The sequence below is a fragment of the Rattus rattus genome, chromosome 9, assembly GCF_011064425.1.
Source record: "Rattus rattus isolate New Zealand chromosome 9, Rrattus_CSIRO_v1, whole genome shotgun sequence".
Taxonomy (NCBI): Eukaryota; Metazoa; Chordata; class Mammalia; order Rodentia; family Muridae; genus Rattus; species Rattus rattus.
In genome coordinates this window covers 96,197,387-96,220,067 of record NC_046162.1, presented here as the reverse complement: position 1 = coordinate 96,220,067, position 22,681 = coordinate 96,197,387, and the positions used below count along the sequence as shown (strand labels likewise).

General features: G+C 38.1%; 1 protein-coding gene across 5 annotated transcripts in view; it reads left to right on the top strand.

Annotated features, from left to right (window-relative positions):
* The window catches only part of Taok1 (TAO kinase 1), a 79,402-nt gene extending 61,578 nt beyond the window's left edge, over positions 1-17,824 (top strand). For all 5 annotated transcript variants that reach the window (XM_032911726.1, XM_032911724.1, XM_032911722.1 and 2 more), the window contains 7 exons: positions 1,737-1,973; positions 4,290-4,418; positions 6,276-6,479; positions 10,476-10,715; positions 12,530-12,742; positions 13,692-13,874; positions 15,464-17,824. In XM_032911726.1, coding sequence (XP_032767617.1) covers positions 1,737-1,973; positions 4,290-4,418; positions 6,276-6,479; positions 10,476-10,715; positions 12,530-12,742; positions 13,692-13,874; positions 15,464-15,925 — 1,668 coding nt within the window. In that variant the 3' untranslated portion in view covers positions 15,926-17,824. The remainder of the gene's footprint in view (positions 1-1,736; positions 1,974-4,289; positions 4,419-6,275; positions 6,480-10,475; positions 10,716-12,529; positions 12,743-13,691; positions 13,875-15,463) is intronic.
* Positions 17,825-22,681: the final 4,857 nt, after the last annotated feature.

Sequence of the window (22,681 nt, the reverse complement as noted above, 5' to 3'; positions counted from 1 at the left end):
GAGATGGCTCAGTGGTTAAGAGCACTGACTGCTCTTCCAGAGGTCCTGAGTTCAATTCCCAGCAACCACATGGTGGCTCACAACCACTTGTAATGAGATCTGATGCCCTCTTCTGGTGTTGTCTGAAGACAGTGACAGAGTACTCACATTTATCTTATTATAAATCTTTAAAAAAAAAAAAAAAGACTGTATACTGACCTTATTTTGTTTGGTTCCCAGCACCCCTGTCAAGCAGCTCACAAGTGACTGTAACTCTAGCTCACACCTCTAGGCTTCTTGAACACTCGCACTGTCGTACACGTACTCCCTCCGCACACACATAATTTAAATGTTATTTAAAAAGTTGTTTAATAGTGACTGCAAAGAATGCTCTGGTGTTAACACTTGCTGCCAGAGGACCCAGATTTGGTTCCTAGCACCCACGTGGTGGCGTATAACAGTCTCTACCTTCACTTCTAGAGGATTGAACACTCCTTCTGTCCTCTTGAGGCACTCTATACATGTGGTACACAGAGACACATATGTAGGCCAAACACTCATTTGTACATTTGTAAATTACTCTTCATTAAATCTTGAAAAGTAGTGAATTCTAAAACAATGGATCATACAGAAAGTCTTGTTTTACCCCAAATGATCATTCTGCTTTCTTTGTTTTTGAAGCATGGTCTACCAAGCTAGATTATAAGAGTATACTACTATGCCATGCTTTTTATATACAGATTCTGGAATCTAATTCTGTTTCTCTTGCTTGTTTGGTATCCCTTTTCTACTAGCTTTTAAATGCAAAATGATAACTGAGAGGGTCAAAATAATTTCTCTTTTCTATCTGAGAATCATTTGTTTTTTGTTAAAAACACATTTTTGGAACTGGAGAGATGGCTCAACATTGAAGAGGCTGTTCTGCCAGAGGACCAGGATTCAACAACGAAGCAATCACATGGCAGCTCACAACCATAGCTCTAGTCTAGTTTGATTTAGGTCATTTCCCCCCCAGCTTGATTTTTTTGTTGTTGTTGTTGTGGTTAGGTTTTTAGATTATGTCAATCTCTTAGGCTGGTCTTGCACTCTAGCATAAGTGATCTTTCACTTCAGATTTATTTCAAGTAGTTGAGGCTTTAGGCATACACTTTGTGTACAGGTATTTCTAATTTTTGTTTCTGTTTTTCTCCTTCCATTTTTACCCCCAGTTTTTTGACACAAATGTTTCTCTTCGTGTAGCCCTAGCTGTCCCGGAACTCTATAGACCAGAATGGCCTCAAAAACTTGGCTCTGACTAGTGCTAAGTCAGAAGCGTGAGCTGCCATGGCAGCCCCTTTGTTTTCTTTCTTTATCCACTTAGCCTAGCCTTGTGCTAATACCATACTGTCATCGTTGGTGTAATGCTCATCTTCCTGCTTTATTTTCATCAATATTTTGTATTCTAGATGCTTTATATTTTCATATACATTTAGAATCAGCCTATTTCTTTAAGATATCTGCTGGAAATTTTAATTTTAAACTGTTAATTATCTCCTTAAGTAATGTTAATATTCTAAATGCTTTATCATTATTTTGTATGTAGGGACAGTCTTGTGACATAAAAAAAAAGGCTTGTTTGGCCTTACACTTGTTATATGTCATACTACCCATCTATACTTGAACTTTTGGCAATTTTTCTTCTTAGACAGTCTCTAAGTGCTTGTGAAAGAAAATTGCTTTGCCTTCTTGTCTTTTTTCCTCCTCAATTATATGTCTAGGTTACAAGACAGATGCAAGAACATGAGCAGGACTCTGAACTTAGAGAACAGATGTCTGGTTATAAGCGGATGAGGCGACAGCATCAGAAGCAGCTGATGACTCTGGAAAATAAACTGAAGGCAGAAATGGATGAACATCGGCTCAGATTAGACAAAGATCTTGAAACTCAGCGCAACAATTTCGCTGCAGAAATGGAGAAACTTATTAAGAAACACCAAGCTTCTATGGAAAAAGAGGTGACCAATTCAGTATTAGGAAATTCTTTTAGCCCACGTCCATCTCTTAATTATCTAGATTAGCATTTTGGTGTTTAAAGTATCTAGCCCTAGGAACTAAGTAAATTGACCCAGGAAAGAGAAGCATTTATGTAAACTTGTATAAAGCTTTCTGTTAAAAAAAAAAAAATCCTATATGCTTTTTTTTTAGCTTTATAAATGAATCTGTGCTGCTTTCGGGGGTTCAGGGTGAATTCAAGACGAGGTTTCTCTGTGTAGCAGCATTGGCTGTACTGGTCTCAGTTTGTAGCCCTCACTGGCCTTACAATGCCAGAGATCTTCTTGCCTCTGCTTCCTAACTTCAGCTGCCTCTTTTGGCCTCCTAGAGTACAGTACCCACACATGTGCGACATGCAGATATACATAAACAGTTTTTTTAGGGATTATATAATCTCGCCTACATTGAAAATTTTTTATAGCTACTGGATTCTGCTCCACTATCCAAGTTAAATAAAAAATATTAAGAAAATGATAGCATAAATATTAATACTTGATTTTGATATAATTTTATGAAACAATATACAGATATTCAAGAGTCCTGTTGGGTGATGAGAAAATGGGTATTAGTTTGAGAAGTGTTAGATACTGACATATATAGGAAAGCAACTCCTTAAATAGGATTTACATTGAGATTAAAAATTAAAAAGTGATTCAGAGCTGGGTGGTGGTGCACACTTTTTTTTTTTTTTTTTTTTTTTTTTTTTTTTTTTTTTTCCGGAGCTGGGGACCCAACCCAGGGCCTTGCGCTTCCTAGGCAAGCGCTCTACCACTGAGCTAAATCCCCAACCCGGTGGTGCACACTTTTAATCTCAGCATAAGCCTAGGCAGGCAGATCTCTGTGATTGGCGGCCAGCCTGGTCTGCAGAGTGAGTTCCAGGACAGCCAGAGCTACCCAGAGAAACCCTGTCTTGAAAAAACAAACAAAAAGTAACTAAAATTGGTTAGGCCAGGTGTCATTGCACCCACTATAACTGCAGCATTTTTGGGAGACTGAAGCAGGATTGAAAGTTGAAGGAAAGTTAGTTGGAGCTACACACTTAGCAATTTACAAATGACCTGAGTGAGTCAGTCATACAGTAAGGTTTAATATTTTAGAAAAAGGTCTGGAGTTCAATAAAGATGATAGGGAACTTCCCTAGCATGTACTAGGCTCAAGATTTTATCCCAGCACTATAGAAGAAATATAAAGGTTAAAAATGTACATTCTGCAAAACAGTGGCTTTCCAGCAAAATGTTAAAGCTGCTCTATCTGAATTGATGAGCGCTTGGTTCAGTGAGCATTTCAGAAAATATGGAGAGTGATTAAGGAAGACACCCAAAGTCAACCTGGCCTCCGCCTGTGCATACTCAAGCAACATATACTCCCCCAAATTATATGTGCTCCATATATAATATTTAACATTCATTTTCATATGACTTACAGGTAAGGATCTAATGTGAAGATGATTGACTCATTATTTTATATATAAATTAGCCTGGATAAAAAGACTTAGTTTATAGGGACCAAGAAATGGCTTAGCAATTAAGAGCATATACTCCAGGGATCCTCAATATCCAGCATCCAACAATCCCCTACACTGGGGGACCAATCTTGGCAGGACCAAAGGCTTCCCCTTCCACTGGTGCCCCAAGAAGGCTATTCTCTGCTACATATGCAGTTGGAGCCCAAGGTCAATTTATGTATAGTTTTTGGGTAGTGGCTTAGTCCCTGGAAGCTCTGGTTGGTTGGCATTGTTGTTCTTATGGGGTTTCAAGCCCCTTCAGCTCTTTCAGTCCTTTCTCTAATTCCTCTAACGGGGGTCCTGTTCTCAGTTTAGTGGTTTGCTGCTAGCATTCTCCTCTGTATTTGACGTGCTCTGGCTGTGTCTCAGGAGAGTTCTGTATCCGGTTCCTCTTTAGAGCAGAGACTGAAGGAACGGCCATTCAGAGACTGCCCTACATGTGCCCCATATATATACAGCCACCAAAACTAGATAAGATGGATGAAGCTAAGAAGTGCATGCTGACGGGAATTTATTTTCTTATTAAATAAAACAAGGAAAACATTTTGATCCAATAAACACATGTAAAAAATTTAATTCCACCCTATTGATCTCTGAAATTTGACTGATGAGGGTGAATTGGTTAGATTATTGTTCTGGGTATTTTTTGTTTCTGTTTTTTGTTTTATTTTGTTTTCTTATTTTTCTTAAAGACTCCTTAGTGATATTAAATTTATGCTTTAAATTTATCTGCTTAACTAACTTGATATTTTTTCTTTTTTTAAATTCTATATAGGCTAAAGTGATGGCCAACGAGGAGAAAAAATTCCAGCAACACATTCAGGCTCAACAGAAGAAAGAACTGAATAGCTTTTTGGAGTCTCAAAAAAGAGAATATAAACTTCGAAAAGAGCAGCTTAAGGAGGTACAAAAAAATCCTTGTTTTTCTGCTATTAGTAGTGTTTAATGGTTCTATACTCAATAGCGATAGCATAAATATTTATTTGTGGGGGTTGAGGATTTAGCTCAGTGGTAGAGCACTTGCCTAGCAAGCACAAGGTCCTGGGTTCGGTCCTCAGCTCAAAAAAAAAAAAATTTCTGACCACAAAATACATATCTGCTTACATGAAGGTATTGAGTATATAATTGATTACTTATCTATAATTTACTTAGTTTTCTAGTGAAATAGGAGCTCAATGAATAATTTCTTTGATCCAGATATGGTATTGTACACCCGTAGTCTGGTACTTTGAACCCAGACTGTATAACAGTAGCCTATTTCAAAAACCACGTAGAAAAATACTTGTAGATTTTGTGCTTTTTGTTTTTATATTTTCTCATGTTTCATAAAATAAAGATATAAAGAATTCCTTTCTTGAATGACAGGGAAAAGATTCAGTTTTACAGTTTTTGAAGAAGGTTACACCTGAGAAAGATAACCAATTGATATTCTGTATGGTATTGATGGTCATTAGGTTAAAAATATACCAGTATTAATTATTAGTATCTTCAAGTTTATTGTTTTAAATAATGGTATTAGTTTTTGTTTTTTTTGTTTTACTTTAATTTTTCAATTTTGCCCAATATGAATGGTAGTTCCATTCACGAAATTTTGAGCCAGGCAGTGGTGGCAACACACCCTTAATTCCAGCACTCAAGGCATAGGCAGGTAGATCTCTGAGTTCAAGGCCCACCTGGTCTACCAATTGAGTTCCAGGACAGCCAGCTCTATAGAGAGAAATCCTGTCTACAGAAAAAAATAAAAGAAATTTTGAGAATCTTGAAAAACAAAGGAGTTAAATGTTGCCTAACTGTATTTTATCTATAATTCCAATTAAAAATAACAATTTTTTTTAACTTGATAGCACTCCTGTCTCTTTTTGGATAGTTTTGTTGTTGTCATCATCATTTTTTGTTTGCTTGTTTTTGTTGTTTGTTTTTTTTTCAAGACAGTTATATTTCTGTGTAACAGAGCCCTGGCTGTCCTGGACTCACTTTGTAGACCAAACTGGCCTCGAACTTACCGAGATCTGTCTGCCTCTGCTTCCCAATGGTTGGAAGTAAATGCATGTACTACCACACCTGGTTTTAGTAAGCTTTTTAAAGGTGTTTTATTTTTTGACCATTCTATGCTTTAAAGCCAGGAACCATGAAAGTTAAACTGCAAAACTAAAGCTCTTTATGTATTGTGTGATGTACATAGGGAACATAATATTTACTTTTTCTAGGTCTAGTAAACACAATTAGAAACAAAACACAATTAAGTGCTTTTAACTTCACCATGTAATAAATGGGAGATGTGGCTTTCAGCATGATTAATGTAAGGGAACTTAAGTTCCCTTCACTGCAAACAATAAATAAATAAATTTAGCATAGCCGGTTATATAATTCTACCACCAAGAATGCTAAAGCAGGAGGATTGTGGGCTGGAGAGATGGCTCAGCGGTTAAGAGCACCCGACTGCTCTTCCAGAGGTCATGAGTTCAATTCCCAGCAACCACATGGTGGCTCACAACCATCTGTAAGGAGATCCGATGCCCTCTTCTGGTGTATCTGAAGACAGCTACAGTGTACTTATATATAAAATAAATCTTTAAAAAAAAAAAAAAAAAAAAAAAGGCAGGAGGATTGTAAATTCAAGACCAGTTTGGGCTGCATACATAGTATTAGCAATAATAAAACTCAAAATTACTAGTTAAATGTACTATGCTACGTTATACATTCATATAGTTAATTTTTATGTAACTGAATTTTTTTTGTTGTTTTTTGCTTTTATTTCCAGGAGCTGAATGAAAACCAGAGCACACCTAAAAAAGAAAAGCAGGAATGGCTTTCAAAGCAGAAGGAGAATATTCAACATTTTCAGGCAGAAGAAGAAGCTAATCTTCTTCGACGTCAAAGGCAGTATCTAGAGCTAGAATGTCGTCGCTTCAAAAGAAGAATGTTACTTGGTCGGCATAACTTGGAACAGGACCTTGTCAGGGAGGTATGTGCATTTAAATGACGTAATAAAAATAAACAAGTCTTTTAATGCTGGAAACTAAAAGTTTTGTTGTTGTTGTTTTCAACAAGGCCTTACTCTGTAGGTTCTGGAAGAGCAGTCAGTGCTCTTAACCCACTGAACCATCTCTCCAGCCCCCTCTTCTGTCCTAAATTAAGTCAAACTGGTCTTTAACTCAATCTCCTGATTGTTATAATAAAATTCCTTACTGATGGATCTCTTTTGAAGATTGAAAATCTTACTGGGCATTGTGGGCCATGCCTTTAACCCCAGCACTCAGGAAGCAGAGCCAAGTGGGTTTCTGAGTTTGAGGTTGATCTGGTCTACACAGCAAGTTCTAGGACAGCATGGGCTGTATAGAGAAGCCTTGTCTTGAGAACTCAAAAGAAAAAGAAAATTGACAATTTTCAGTTACTTCCAAGTTTCCACTTTTATACATGTAATCTCTGTACCTGAATCACTATTGTATACATGTTCACAAGAGCTCTTTCCCTGTGGTAGCACATGAAAGAAACCCCTGAATACCGGTTCCTTTCTCTAGAAGTATTCTGCTGGAGCTGGAGAGATGGTTCAACAGTTAAGAGCTCTTCCAGAGGACCTGGGATTCAGTTCCTAAACCTTCAATAGCAGCTTACAGCTCTCTGCAGCTCCGATTCCAGGGCATTTGGCACCCTAAGGCATACATGCAGGCAAAACCAATGCACATAAAATAAAAATAAATACATCTTTTAAAGTGCCCTCCCCCTTATGTATACATGAAGACATAAATACATATTATAACACATGCACCAGCACCTTGGAGGTCAGTGTGTCTACCTCCCTTATTAGAATTGACTTTGTGTAAAGTTAGACTTTGTTCAGTTTTTCATATGCCCATTGTGTAGTCTATAGCAAGCATTCAGTAAATAGCCCATTAATAATAAGTGAATGACAAAAATACCTAGTTTTGAATGTAAGAAAATAAATTTGGCAACTTGTATATCTCTGATTTGGAATGGGTACTTTTTTTTTTTGTTCTGTTTTTCGACACAGGGTTTCTTTATGTAGGCCTGGCTGTTCTGGTATTCTCTCTCAGAATCTGGCTGACCTCAGAGATCCATCTGCCTCTGCCTCTTAAGTCGTTTAACACTTTTAATAATAATATTGATTATTATTTGGGCAAGTGTTATTAAAGGTCTTTTTTTTTTTTTTTTTTTTTTTTGCTTTTATCTATTTATTTTTGGTGGACACATGCATATATAGTGACAAGAAGATTGCTTACATGAGTTAGTTGTATCCTTCTACCTTGTGGGTCCTGGAGACTAAACTTCAGGATTAACAGGCAGATACCTTTATCCTTTAAGACATCTTTCTTGCCAGTCTTACCAGCCTGGTTTTCTTTTTTTCTTTTTTTTTTTTTTTTTAAGATTTATTTTTTATATATAAGTACACTTTAGCTGTCTTCAGACACACCAGAAGAGGGCATCAGATCTCATTACAGATGGCTGTGAGCCACCATGTGGTTGCTGGGATTTGAACTCAGAACCTCTGGAAGAGCAGTCAGTGCTCTTAACCACTAAGCCATCTCTCCAGCCCCTGGTTTTCTTTTAAGATGGTGAGATTTACTCATTTTTGTTACCTGAGTACTGACATTAAAAGCTTGTGCCACCAAGCCCAGTCTTGCCTTAAAAATAAAATCTTGGGGTTGGGGATTTAGCTCAGTGGTAGAGCGCTTGCCTAGCAAGAGCAAGGCCCTAGCAAGGCCCTGGGTTCGGTCCCCAGCTCCGAAAAAAAAGAAAAGAAAAAAATAAAAATAAAATCTTTATCAGAATGTGTGTCAACATAGATAAATTTATTTCAAAGAATAGAATAAAATAAGTTGAACTTAGAGTTTAATGCTGTATATTCACTGAACAAGTTTAGAGGCTAGAGAGATGGCTCAGCTCTAAGTATATACTGCTCTTATAAGGATGAGCTCAGTTCTCAGCACTCACATGGGGGGTGTGGGAGGGGAGGCTTATATTTGCCTATATCTTCAATTCCTAGGAGATATGATGCCTCTGGACTCAGGATCCTGGACCCAAGTATCCATATAACACACAGACATATATCCATGTCACTCAAGAGAACTTCAAAAAAAAAAAAAAAGGACTTTTGAACTTAGCCAGGATGACACAGCACTTGGGAAGTAGAAGCAGGCAGATCTTTTGAGTTCCATGGCTACCAGGACTACATAGTGAGACCATGTCCCCCCACAAAAAAGGAAGAAATTTAAATTAAATATTATACTGATTGGATTTAAAATTAAAATTACATTGATAAGAAAAATGCTAACATCCAATCTTAGGTGTAAGCTTAGTTGTTAATGGGCATTGTTAGTAACATTCTTGAGCAAATGATTGAACTATAGCTTTCTGTTGTTGTTTTTCAAAATGGGGTTTCTCTGTGTATCCCTGGATGTCTTAGAATCACTGTGTATAGACTAGGCTGGCCTCAAACTCAAGAGATCTGCCTGCTTCTCCTTTCTGAGTGCTGGGGTCAAAAGCATGTGATACTACCACCTGCCTGAACTATAACTTTTAAAAATATGCACAGAGAAACTAAAATGATGGTCCAGGAGTTAAGAGAGCTGCCTTAGCTCCAGAGGACCTGATTCAGTTCCCAACATTCATATTAGGCAACTCATAACAGCTTGTAACTCCAGCTCAAGGGGATCTGACAGCTGGCCTCTCAGGACATGTCTTGGTCTGTGTGTGTGTGTGTGTGTGTGTGTGTGTGTGTGTGTGTGTGTGTGTGTGTGTGTGTGTGTGTGTGTGTGTGTACATGTACATAATTAAAAAAAATAAATATGCCCATAAATGTTTACGTATCATATTTACATTGTGAGTTCTATCCTAGAAATAAGGAACCAGTTTAAATGACTAGTCTTGTTGAAATGGTTGGAAATTGTATCACAAAGTGGTAGCTTTCAGTAAAAATAAAATGTCTTGTGGTATGGTAGCATACACTTGTAATCCCAATGCTTGAGGGAGAGGTGAGAGATTCTGTTAAATGGATATATCATAATTAATGAAGAAGATAAAGTGAGAAATATCTGCAATAAACTGTTGGCCCCTAGGGAGAGGGTTTGCAGGGCTGATGTATGTGTATAATTACTTTGTTAATTGTGTGTGTGTGTGTGTGAGTGATTGTATGTACACCATATGCCTGCAGAGTGACTGATGGAGAGAACAGGTATCAATGTCGTGGAGGAGGCTATGTGCTACTATGCAGGGGCTGGGAACCAAACCCATGTCCTTTGCATCAGCAATAAGTGCTTTTAGTTACTGAGTCATCTAATCCACCTCCCCCTTTTTATCTGGACAAGAAAATTGTTTTGATTTTTTGAGACAGGATTTCTGTACAGCTCTGACTATCCTGGAACTTGCCCTGTAGACCAGTCTGGTTGGAACTCAAGAGATCCAATCATTCCACCTTTGCTTCTGAGTGCAGGATTAAAGGCATGTACCACCATAGCCTGGCTTGGACAAAAATTGTTTAAGAGAATAATTTTAAACATTTTTTATTTTATTATATTTTAGTTTTAGACAGTTGTCTCACAATACAGCCCTGACCTAGAAATTGATATGTAGACAAGGCTAGACTTGACCTCAGATATCAATCCACTTTTGCATTCCTAATTCTGTTATTATACGTGTAAGCCACCATGGCCAGCAAGAATAACATTTCCTAGACACTATCTTGTGCTATATATTATTCTAAGAAGTTTTTAATTAAGAACTTATCTATTCCTTATTCCTAGTGGGAGGGAGAGTTCTTAGTTCAAATAATACTTACACACACAAACAGACACAAAACTCACGGGAATTTAATATTTACATTGAAGCACTGGCTTAATTCCATGCACATTTTAATGTTACTGTTCTGTTTTGCTTTTTAATGTTTCCCCTCCTGGTTTGTAAAGCTATACATTATACCTTTGTCTTTTGAATTATATTTTAGGAGTTAAACAAAAGGCAGACTCAGAAGGACTTAGAACATGCAATGTTACTGCGACAGCATGAATCCATGCAAGAACTGGAGTTTCGCCACCTCAACACTATTCAGAAGATGCGCTGTGAGTTGATCAGACTGCAACATCAAACTGAGCTTACTAACCAGCTGGAATACAATAAGAGAAGGGAACGGGAACTAAGACGGAAACACGTCATGGAAGTTCGACAGCAGCCTAAGAGTTTGAAGGTACTGTTAGTGTCAGCTTCTTGACAGCAGCATGTTTCTGACCATTTAGAGGTTGAGTTGACTTAGTCCTTTGATTTTTAGCATGCTTACTTGAGTTCCTTTATGGAATGCCTGTTGCTTCATCCTTTGCTTGTATACTTTGTACCAAAGAAAAAGAATGACCAGAAAATTCAACTGTGGAATTTAAGATTTATTTCTGTATTTTATGTATATAAGTGTTTTGTTTGCATGTATGCCTGTATAGCAGAAGAGGATATCAGATAATAAGCTGCCGTGTTTGTACTGGGAATTGAACTCCAAACCTCTGGAAGAGCAGCCACTGCTCTTAACCTCTGAGTCATCTCTCCAGCCCTGGGAATTCTTAATCAGTATTTTAAAAATATGCACAGTGTCTGATGCTGACATTGAAGTCTACAGGTCAACATGCTAACCTATTAGTTTCCTTTTGTTCTAAGTAACTCCGTCTGGGACTCTTAAATTTCCTGAACAAATATGTAAAAATTTCATTTAATTATACTTAATTTTAACATAGGTTCTGTTGTCTCAGTATAGTAAGTGAATATATTCTCACTTTTTTTTTAAAGTTTTTTTTAAGATTAATTTATTTTGTGTATGTTTATGTATGTGAGTGCACTGTAGACACACCAGAAGAGAGCATCAGATCCCATTACAGATGGTTATGAGCCACCATGTAGTTGTTGGGAATTGACCTCAGGACCTCTGGAAGAGCAGTCAGTGCTCTTAACTGCTGAGCCATCTCTCCAGCCCCCTATTTCTCACTTTTATGCTGAACTAATATTCGCTATAGAAATATATCTCCCTTTAATGTATGTTTGTTTGTTTGTTTGTTTTTCAAGACATGGTTTCCTGACTATCTGGAATTTGCTCTGTGGTCTTGAACTCAGAGATCCTTGTTTCTCGGCCCACTGATTGCAGGGGTTAAAAATGTAAATTTTTATAACCAGCTTAATAAACAAATGAATAACTTTTTAAAGGCAAAGTCTTCCAATATTTCTCTCTCAAAAATATTTGAGTTTCTTTTACTCCAAGGAGGTTTTCCCTGCCTTGCACCTCAACTTTTATTGAGCATTAAAAGAATAGTTAACTGACTTTAGAGATTTTCTTCAGATGTTAAACAATAAAGTAAACCATTACTGAGATGACACATACATCCTGTAATTTCAGCACTGAGTAGGCTAAAGCACAAGGAATTCAAGGACAACTTGGTTAGCTCAAAACCTTGTTTCAAAAATAAATCTTTTTTTTTTTTTAAAGGCTTGGTGAATTAATGGTAGAGAGTTGTCATGATGCCCCAGGTTTGGACTTTTAGTATTGTAGGACAGAGGGAATGAACCCTTGCTGAGTATTCTAACTTAACTCTATTAAAGAAAAGATAGTTGTAATAATTATTTACTGTTGCACACTTCAAAATTAATCTGAGGTTTTGTACATAGATACCATAGAAAGTAGGATCTATTATAGATAGTGGTTAGAGTTGAGATTATCATGAAAAGAAAAGAAACTGGAGTGACCAAAGAAACCTGTTTTACTTTCTGCCTCACACATCTGGTGAAACTTTAGCCTGTCAGTGTTTATAACTACAATATTTAATTTTTGAGATGAAATTTAGGTTTACATCATGAGTATTTGCCAGATACAAGAATTACTTGCAATCTTATATTACTTTGTGATTTTCCTCTCTATTTTCTTCCTGACTTTATTTATATATCGGTTTTAGTATACATATGCCAAATGCTGTATGTTGAGACACTCACTCACATATCTCCCATCCCCAACCCCCTTTGTCTTTCCAGTCTAAAGAACTCCAAATAAAAAAGCAGTTTCAGGATACCTGCAAAATTCAAACCAGACAGTACAAAGCATTAAGGAATCACCTACTGGAGACTACACCAAAGAGTGAGCACAAAGCTGTTCTGAAAAGACTCAAGGAGGAACAAACTCGGAAGTTAGCCATCTTGGCTGAGCAGTATGATCATAGCATTAATGAAATGCTCTCCACACAAGCTGTGAGTTTGCTTTGTTTAGGCAAAACAAATTTAGTACCCCTTTCTTACTACCACCCAAATGAAATCCTAGCAATTGAAAGATAAATTGAGGATGATAGCTCTTTATTAGCTCAGGAAAAAATAGTAGTCATCCATACTTTTCCTGTTCTTAGCATTGTTTGGGAAAAGCATAGTGTATATAGAATTTCACTGATACATTTAGACATAAGAGCCTATGTCTACATACAAGTGTAGGTTCCAACAGCTTATCCAGGTCAAATGAGTAAGCAGGGAGGTGGTGGCACATGCTTTTAATCCCAGCACTAGAGAGGCAAAGCCAAGCATATTTCTCAGTTTTAGGCCAGCCTGGGGTATAGAGTGACTTTCAGGACTGCCAAGGCTATACAGAAAAAGAAACCTTGTCTCAGAAATGTAATTCTCTGAATAGTAATCTAAATGGTTACATTGGAGGGCACAGATGAAATTCTTTGCAAGTGTTTTCTTAAAGGGTGAAATAGCAAATATTTTAGACTTTGCAAGCCAGGAAGTAAAATGCAGGATATTGTGTAGGTGCTTCTAACTATTAAGAATGTAAAATTCATTTTTAGATGTTGGACTGAACAAAGATAAATAAGCAGCTTGTGTGCTGTGCTTGTTGACTCTGTCCTCAATTATTTCCACTAGGGAAGAAGGGATTGAATCCTTTTACCCAGTAATATTCTAGGTTTTTCTTAAGAAAAAGCATCGCTATCCAGTCATCTTAAGAATAGCTTATGATAGGATCTTTTGTCATGTAATATTGGTTATTATCTTTCTCTTTTAGGAGATGTTCATGCCAGGCTACAAGAAAGAAGTTATATAGTGTACAAACTATATAACTATATAGTCTGTCTTCTCTCATTCTTCTTTTCTGTAAGTCACGAATGGATAGTTCACAGTAGAATGTATCAGTTCCTCTTCTTTCTCTCAGCTGCGTTTGGATGAAGCACAGGAAGCAGAATGCCAGGTTTTGAAGATGCAGCTACAGCAGGAACTGGAGCTGTTGAATGCATATCAGAGCAAAATCAAGATGCAGGCTGAGGCCCAACATGATCGAGAGCTTCGAGAGCTGGAACAAAGGGTCTCCCTTCGAAGAGCACTCTTAGAACAAAAGGTATGATAATGAAAGGGAACTGTTCTAGTATTTGTTTTTTCAGTCCCCCCCCCCCAGCTGGGAACTGAACCCAGGGCCTTGCGCTTGCTAGGCAAGCACTCTACCACTGAGCTAAATCCCCAACCCCCCTAGTATTTGTTTTTATCAGAAGAACTAAATATATGTATGTGCCCACAAGTTTGGGGTTGGGTGGTGGTGTATTTTCTTTCATTGTATATGTATGATGTTTATGTGTTTTTGTGTGTGTGTGTACGCGCAAGTGAACCCAGGTTCACAGCTTTTTTTTTTTGGCCTGAGGATTGAGCCTAAGGCCTCACACTTGCAAGACAAGAACTCTACTGATATCAACAGGGCTCGTAGTAGATTTCTTTCATAATAATGTTTTTTAATTCGAGTTTGGTAGATTTGTTATTTTGGGTTTTTTCTTTTTTTTTCAAGTATTCAATAATGAACTAGTAATTTTTATTTACTTTTTGTTTAATTTTGAAGACAGGGTCTCACTATATAGCTCTAGCTGTTCTGGAACACACTATGTAGACCAGGCTGGCCTCAAATTGATTGAGATCCTCCTGCCTCTGCTTCCTTGGTCCTGGGATTAAAGTCAGAAGCCACTGTGCTCAATAATGAACTTTTTAACTAATGACATTTAAGACTCAATGGAATGTAATTAATGGGTAGATTATGAGCCACTGGAAGACTGAGGTTGAGACTAGCTCTGTAGAACAGGCTGCCTCTGGAGGTACAGTGGAGCTGCTGAAACAGCTCTGAAGGTGGCGCTTTCTCATATGCTGAAGTTCATATGCACTGCTGAGTTCAAGCACTCCAAGGTTTGAGTTGGCCGTAAATCCATCATTCATGTCCTCACCATCATTAACAGACTCAAAGTAAACCACAAAAAATGCTGTGGGGACAAACCCTTATTCCTGTGGCCCAAGAAGGAAAGTGAGCCATGTACCACTGCCTCACTCAGCACAAGGAGAAGCAGGGGCCATACCTGTCAAGCAAGTACTTCTATCAAGGCCTGTGGGAGTCAAAACCGCAAAACACAAACAGATGAGCCAGACGTGCTAGCACAAAGCTATAATCTCAGCCCTTGGATATGAAGGCAGGAAAATAGGAGTTTAGGATCATCCTTGCCTATATAACTTTGAGGCCAACCTTGGCTATATGAAACCATGTATCAATACAACCAGAAAGCTATGTGAAGACTATTGAATTATGAGGGAGGAATGCTAGCTCCATTTTTTAAATTTTTATTTTATTTATTTATTTTTGAGAGTGTGACAGGGTTTCTTTGTGTAGACAAGGAAGAAAAGGAGCCCACCAGTGATGGCACACAACTTTAAACCCAGCACTGAACAGGCAGAGGCAGTTCTCCATGAGTTCCAGGCCAGCCTGTTCTATTGAGCTTGTTCTAGGACAGCCAGGGCTACAAAAGAAGACCTGTCTTGAAAAACCAAAATAATAATAATTATTATTATTAAAGTATCCGTAAAATAGCTGTTGATTGTCTTGAGTAGTATTGCTGCTTTAGATCTTAGATCTGAAACATAAAATGATGTTTTTGCTCCCTTTTCCTATCTTGACAGATTGAAGAAGAGATGTTGGCTTTGCAGAATGAACGCACAGAACGAATACGTAGCCTGCTCGAGCGCCAAGCCAGAGAAATTGAAGCTTTTGACTCTGAAAGCATGAGATTAGGTTTTAGTAACATGGTCCTTTCTAATCTCTCCCCTGAGGCATTCAGCCACAGCTACCCAGGAGCTTCTAGCTGGTCTCACAATCCTACTGGGGGTCCAGGACCTCACTGGGGTCATCCCATGGGTGGCACACCACAAGCTTGGGGTCATCCGATGCAAGGCGGACCCCAACCATGGGGTCACCCCTCAGGGCCAATGCAAGGGGTACCTCGAGGTAGCAGTATGGGAGTCCGCAATAGCCCCCAGGCTCTGAGGCGGACAGCTTCTGGGGGACGGACGGAACAGGGCATGAGCAGAAGCACGAGTGTCACTTCACAAATATCCAATGGGTCACACATGTCTTACACATAATAATTGAAAGTGGCAATTCCGCTGGAGCTGTCTGCCAAAAGAAACTGCCTACAGACATCATCACAGCAGCCTCCTCACTTGGGTACTACCGTGTGGAAGCTGTGCATATGGTATATTTTATTCGTCTTTGTAAAGCGTTATGTTTTGTGTTTACTAATTGGGATGTCATAGTATTTGGCTGCCGGGGGTTTTTGTGGTTGGCTTTTTGTTTCTTTGTTTTTAACTTTTGGAAAAATTTTAAAGTGGGAAATAGATAACTATTTCATGTATGTGGCAAAAAAATTGGCTTTATAGAAGGGGTATTATCTGAACAATATAAAAATAAAATGAAGCAAACTAATCTGGATCATCACTTTAGGGTATCCACAGCCTAAGAAATTTGTTGGAAGATGTAAAGCCTTCCTTCATATTCCAAATTCTGTGAGTCACTGACAGCAGGCAGTATCCATGCTGAAACACATTCTTACTGAAATATACCTCCACTCCTCACCAGTGTGCTTTTCTTTATCTATGGATTGATCTGATTTCTCAACCTCATTTGGACTAAAAAACAGAAGGCCATGAACATTAAACGATTGCATTTACCTTTTCAGTGGTAGAAAATCACTTAGTTCTTTGCTAAGTGCTTCAGAAACTTGTCAGATTTCGTAGGTCATATAAGATGGAGTTGCTTACAGAGATATAAGCTGTGTGGCTATTGCACTAACAACCTGTGAGCTTGCAGAGGAGAAACTAGAGGGCCAGATGGGCCCCTGAGAGTTCCTGTGGTAGATAGGAATGTTCAGCAGGGAGAAGGAGGTAAACCCTGTATTGCCTGACATTGTGTTTTTGTGCAACATCTCATCTGACCCAGTCTATAAGACCCCAAACAGTACCTTTGCTCTGTATAAAACCAAGACATAGCCAACACAAAGCCAATGCCAGAGGCATTGAATGATGCCATATTGTGAACCGCCATCTATTAGAATATTCATCACACTACATAGACATGATTTTATTATTCCCTTTTTAGCTTTGGGATTCCATGTTTACAAGTAGCAGTAGTTGATTATTTAAATAGTTGCCACCAGGAGTCACTGAGCCAATGACTACCAGCTGCTGACTAATCTTCACACTGTAGTTGCTTCATTTGCAGGTCTTCTGTGCTTAATTGCTGTTTTTGTTGCCGTAGTACCTTACAAATTCTTAATTCATTGAGAGTTAGTGACCATCTGGGTCCATGTTAATATCACATAATAGCAAATTCCCTTTCAGAAGTTTCTAGCTTTAGTGCTAAAATACTACTGAGAAAGAAACTAGGTAGTTTGAGTGAAAGAAAACAACAAAAATTGAAAATATTATGCAGTGGTCAGGTACCACTAATATTTGGGGAGTGTGTTTTGTCTGTTCTTCAATGAAGGATCAACCCAGTGTTCTGCATCAGTGTTAGTTAATGTCCCATGGCTTGTGTGGAGCTTGAGTTGGTGGTAGACCGGGGCCAGTGCCCTCTTAGAGACCAGAGTTTTTTGTTTTTGTTTTAGTAAGTTATTGTCCTGCTCCCTTTCCAGTTGTCTTGAAGAGCTCTTGCTACTAACTCTGGGTCCTGCTTTTCATTTAGGTAGACAGTAAGCATTCTCTTAATCATAATTAGAACAAACTAGTGACCAAATTGTTATCTACTTTGGAAGTTCTTGGTTTTCTTAACCACATTTTATGTCTTGTCCAGGTATGTCAGTCCAGTCTCCATGACTTACCCCCTTCAAAAGTTTCTGACATTGGTTTGAGGATTTCTAACACTAAATAAAAGAAAAATTAGATCAGGATGTGGTAGCAAATGCCTATAATCCCAGCATTTGGGAGGCAGGGGTAGGAAGGAATCTCAGGTTCAAGGCTACCTTCAGGTGTCTCCAAAAAAAAAAAGAAGGAACAAAAGAAAGGTAAATGCTATAGTATAAGTCCTTTAAAAATCTAGTGGAAGGTTAATGGTAGTTACACATTTCTAAGCAGGGTTTTAAACATATTCCCCATTAGTTTTTAGGTAAACATAGACAAGTTATAACTAATGAAAAGGGCTTTTAGGTTTGGTGTTTTTTTTTTGTTTTTTTGTTTTTGTTTTTTTCCCCATTCAAAATATCATTAAAGAGTTTCAAACAAATTGAAAATTCTATGCTTGGAGAAAATAAGGGAAATCTTTAGAGTTTAGTAGACTATTCAAAACTGTAAAATAATATCTTTAAAAACCATTCCGGCAACCATCTGTTCCCAGAGGGTTTGATTGAGAAAGCAGATCAGGTGTGTGTAAGACATCTCTTCAAACTCCAAACTATGACCAGAAACACTTTATCATCACCCATTGTGAGCATCACTTGGTCAAATTTACTGAGTCCATTTTGATCATAATGCCCTCATACTAGTGTGATTAAACACTGACTTTCCTGTCCAGTAAGAATTTCTGCCTCATCTAATCGTGTGGCACCCAGTCTTTTCATGTTGTTCATTATACCTGAATTGTACCATCAATTTAGTTAAGATGCATGTAGTTTGCACAGTGATTAAAGTGAACAGGTTGTGTTTATAACAACTCTAGAGGAACCGTGGACACAGCAGGAATTGTCACAGTAAAAACTGGTAGCAGGAAAATTTGAAAGGGTTTGAAATGCCCTGTATGAGGCAAGTACTTTATAGAGAAAAAATGCATAAATGTCAACATTTGACCAGATGAACACTACCTCCTCCCCAGTTACTGGTATTCACTCATGTGTGTGTTTAAGAAAATGAACGCATGGAGAACTTGTGTAGCACACCAGAAGTTGTGGATCTATATCTGGTATCCAGAACCTACAGGGAAATGTTTCTTTTTCTCCCTTTTTCGGGGTCAGCATTTTAAAAATGCAAAGCCTCATATGTTGAGACATTTTATTTCTAATTAGATTCCCTGCCCTTTGCACATAACTTTTCTTCTAAACTGAGTTCTAACCCTAAATTTTGACATCAGAAAGTGTTTGCACTGTATAAACAACGTTAGCTGAAAGCATGTTTATTTTTAAAAGAGCTCCTGCTCTTCTGCACATTTCCATATCTAGAGATGAAAACTCCTGAATTTGAAGTCACATGCACAGGTGGAACACAGCCTGAAGTCAAGGCCTTGCTAGTAAATGAAGCTTTGTCCATAGTTACGATTTCTGGCTGCCTGGACATCAAGTAAACATAACACTAAAGAAGCTGGAGATCCCATCCTGCTACTAACTATTTTTCTGTGCATCAAAAATTGAAAATTTTTAGATCACAAGGCAGAATTTAGTAATTTTATGCTTCTGTAAATGTCTAGCATTTTAAACTAAGTACATTGTTTTGGACACTGGAATAATATGATTTATTTTCACCTGTAAAGATGACTTCATTGTACTTGAACACCTTTGCATTTCTCCATTTGTGCCATTTACAAGTGGAAATAAATTGTATTATACCATGATCTACTGGCGTTTTAAAACTGTTACATGTGCACATTTTGGGTATAGCTATTTTCATTTGTATGTATATATTGTATATACATATGAGTGTTTATATGTTTGTATAGATGGATGGATATAACTCATTTTAAACATGTCTGCCAGGGCTCAAGTTTTATTGTTGTCCCCCACCTCTCCCGCCCCATGTTACAGCAAGAGTGAGTACTCTGGGTTGATACTTATGGAAGGTGATGAGTAGATGCATTCTCTCTATCCCTTTAGCACTTGTATGCGTGAGGAGAAAGTTAAATCAACTATGAAACCATAAGTTACAATGCAGTAAAAGTGTGCTAGGGAAGGAGCCAGTTATTCTTTGAGTTTGTTTTACAATGCAACTAAAATTACAAGCTGCAGAGAGAAATGAACTCTGCAGTGAACACTGGTAGTAATTGTTCTGCGAGGTTAAGAGAGCCACTGAGTCACAGTCTTCACGGACTTAGGGTCTCTTAGTGTTGGTCCCATGATCCTCATTTGCTTTTTACCCCTAATACTAATAGTCATGTTTATTGTCGAGGGTCAAGACTGCCAAGAAAAGAATTACAACTAAAACACAACTGAGGCTCTCCTCAGCTGTAAAATGAGCAGGAGATGATCACACAGGGAAGGTAGACTGGTTTGAAGGGCTGCCTCCTTTTGACTTACCTTCTTGCTAACAGTAAGTTCTTTGTGCACCTTCTACCCCTTCTGAGCCAATACTGTTCAAGCAGAGATTTGGTCTGACACAACATGCCTTCTTAGTTTTGCTTCTTTTCTCTCCAGACATGTATCCTTTCTGATGGAGTAATTGATGTTTAGCCAAGGCTGGCCTCAAATTCCTAGCAGTCTTTCTGTAAGCCTCTCAAGTACTGGGATTATAGGCATGAGCTACCATGCCAATAGCCACAGCAACCCATTCTTTTTGGAGGTTTTATAGTTTTGCATTTGTCTCATGTTCAGAATGTGAAGTGTCCTAATGTGTAAAAGTCAGAAAATAATATATTTAAGGTCTACTAAGTGTGAATCTGCTATAATGATGGAAGAAATAGTCTTCTCTTAAGGAGCATTGGGCTGTCATCTTTGAGCTGCTTATCAAAATACAGATCATTATTGAATATAAACAAATTCTGTTTTATTTTGTCCCTAATAACAGAAGTCTCCCTTCCATGGTTTTAGCATTGCCTTTTTAAAAAGGCACTCACCCTGAGTTGTTACAAACTGGAAATTTCTCACCCTCAGATTCCTTAAAGGATGAAGAGTGTGCTGTCCACTCAGCATATGTGCCTCTTGTATGCAAGGACTACTGATGGAAGTCTGTTTTGCTGTGTCTGGTTATGTTGTCTGCACTTTTATGAAATCACTACAGTAGATCTACGTTGGAAATAACTATTAATTTGTAAAGAAAATTTTATTAAACACTGTAGAAAAAGTGAAGCTGAGAACTCTTCCTTTTGTGCATTTATGTTTCCTACTGAATTCTGGTAGCCCACTTTTAAAGTTGTATTGACTTTTTTCTCCTCTTTGATTATATTCAGATTTCCAGACAAGTGCTGGCCTTCAGATGATAAGCATAAGTAATATGCATCATATCTGCCTGTTGCAGGCTTCTGAAACCTGCACTGCCCTCCGTGCAAAAATAAGTATCTTAGGAGATAGACGCAGAGAGCAGAACCCGGGGAGCCATGTACTATGTCACCATCTGTTACTGTTTCCAGCAATCCAAACTGAAGTCCGTCCGTGCGTGGTGTGTGTGTGTGTGTGTGTGTGTGTGTGTGTGTGTGTGTGTGTGTGTGTGTGTGTTTTGGGGGTTTTGTTTTGCTTTGCTTTTAAATATACAAGGGGTTCTTTAATACAGGAAAAGGTTAGTCCTCTCCAGCAGGATGCCCACTGGATATAATATTAACATCTGTAGGTAGTTGGAAGTGTAGAGAGAAGAGAAGGTAAGACTTCTCAATGAATGAAAAAGGGTGTCTTGATGATCAAGAATTCCCCCCCCCAAAGTACGGGTAATTCAACCTGCACAGTTTCCTTTCACTCGTAGTTTAACAATTATGAGTGAAAAATCATGTAATTATCTGTAAATATGTAGCTAACAAATTGACCTAGTTTCTGTACTTGTTTGGTTTTGTACTAAAGTTTATAGGTCTGTGCCAGCTAGAGAGGAGTTCCTGCCATTGCTAGTTGTGCTTCTGGCATATAACCCTGAGACCATCCTAGGTGACATTTTAGAATTAATGCCTAAATGTTGTTAAATGGGGAAATGGAGCTTAATCATTGGTCAGGTTTGAAATCTTTTGAAGCTAAGTAATTTTATTTAATATGATTACATGTTGTCAGTCATGAGTGAGGTATAGGGAGTCTCCCTCCCCCAGTGGCCATGTTTACAGAGTGTTGTCTATAAAGTGCAAGTGTGTTAATGTTTATGTAAATTATGCAGGTGATAACTTTATGGTTTGGGACTGTTCATGGGCTCTTTTAACTGCATTTTCAAATGAAATGAACTATGCTTATTGCTGGCACATTGATCCCATTTCTGGAACATTTCCTACTTCCAGAATTCCGTATGTTCCTCAGACATTACCCCCACGTAACCTCCCTTCCTCTGATATGCCTTGTAGCTAAGATTTAAAAGACTGTTGAACATAGATGAGGGGAGTGCATTTCTTAAAAATCCATGAACCCTCAATTGTATGCTTTCAGTATTGTGTTATATGTTTCTATGGCAACTTTGAAGTCAGTGGTTTAGAAATGAGGTACCAATGTTAATGAAAAGTATGTACTCTTTGCTTTTGCATGGCTTGGCTTAGTATCCAAGGTATATTAGAGCCACTGGAAAGCATGAAGACCAGTTATATGGAAACAGGTTTCTCTCAGCGGCACATTTTGCTTTTTCTTAGCCCTCAAATACATTGCCTCGGCATGAACATTATTGTTGATATAAATTGCACATGGTCATCGAGCGAATTATAAAATTTTGAAAAGATGCAGCTGCCCAATATTTACAGTCTCTATCTCAAGTAACAGCGTAGGTATTGGAACCCTTCTAGCCCTTCTTGGGGTCAAACAGGTATGTCGGTTATCAAGGCATTGGCTACCCCTGGGGTATTGCCACGCTGTTGTCTTTTACTGCCTGTTCATTCCACATGTGCTGTTCCTTGCACTTCATACTCTTCCAAGAAACTATCACCCTTTCTTCCTATTTTATTTGTCGTTTATTTCACAATAAATGGGAATTGTGCCTATTTAGATCGCCCCTCCAGTTAAATACACATGTAATCCAAGCCAGAGACAA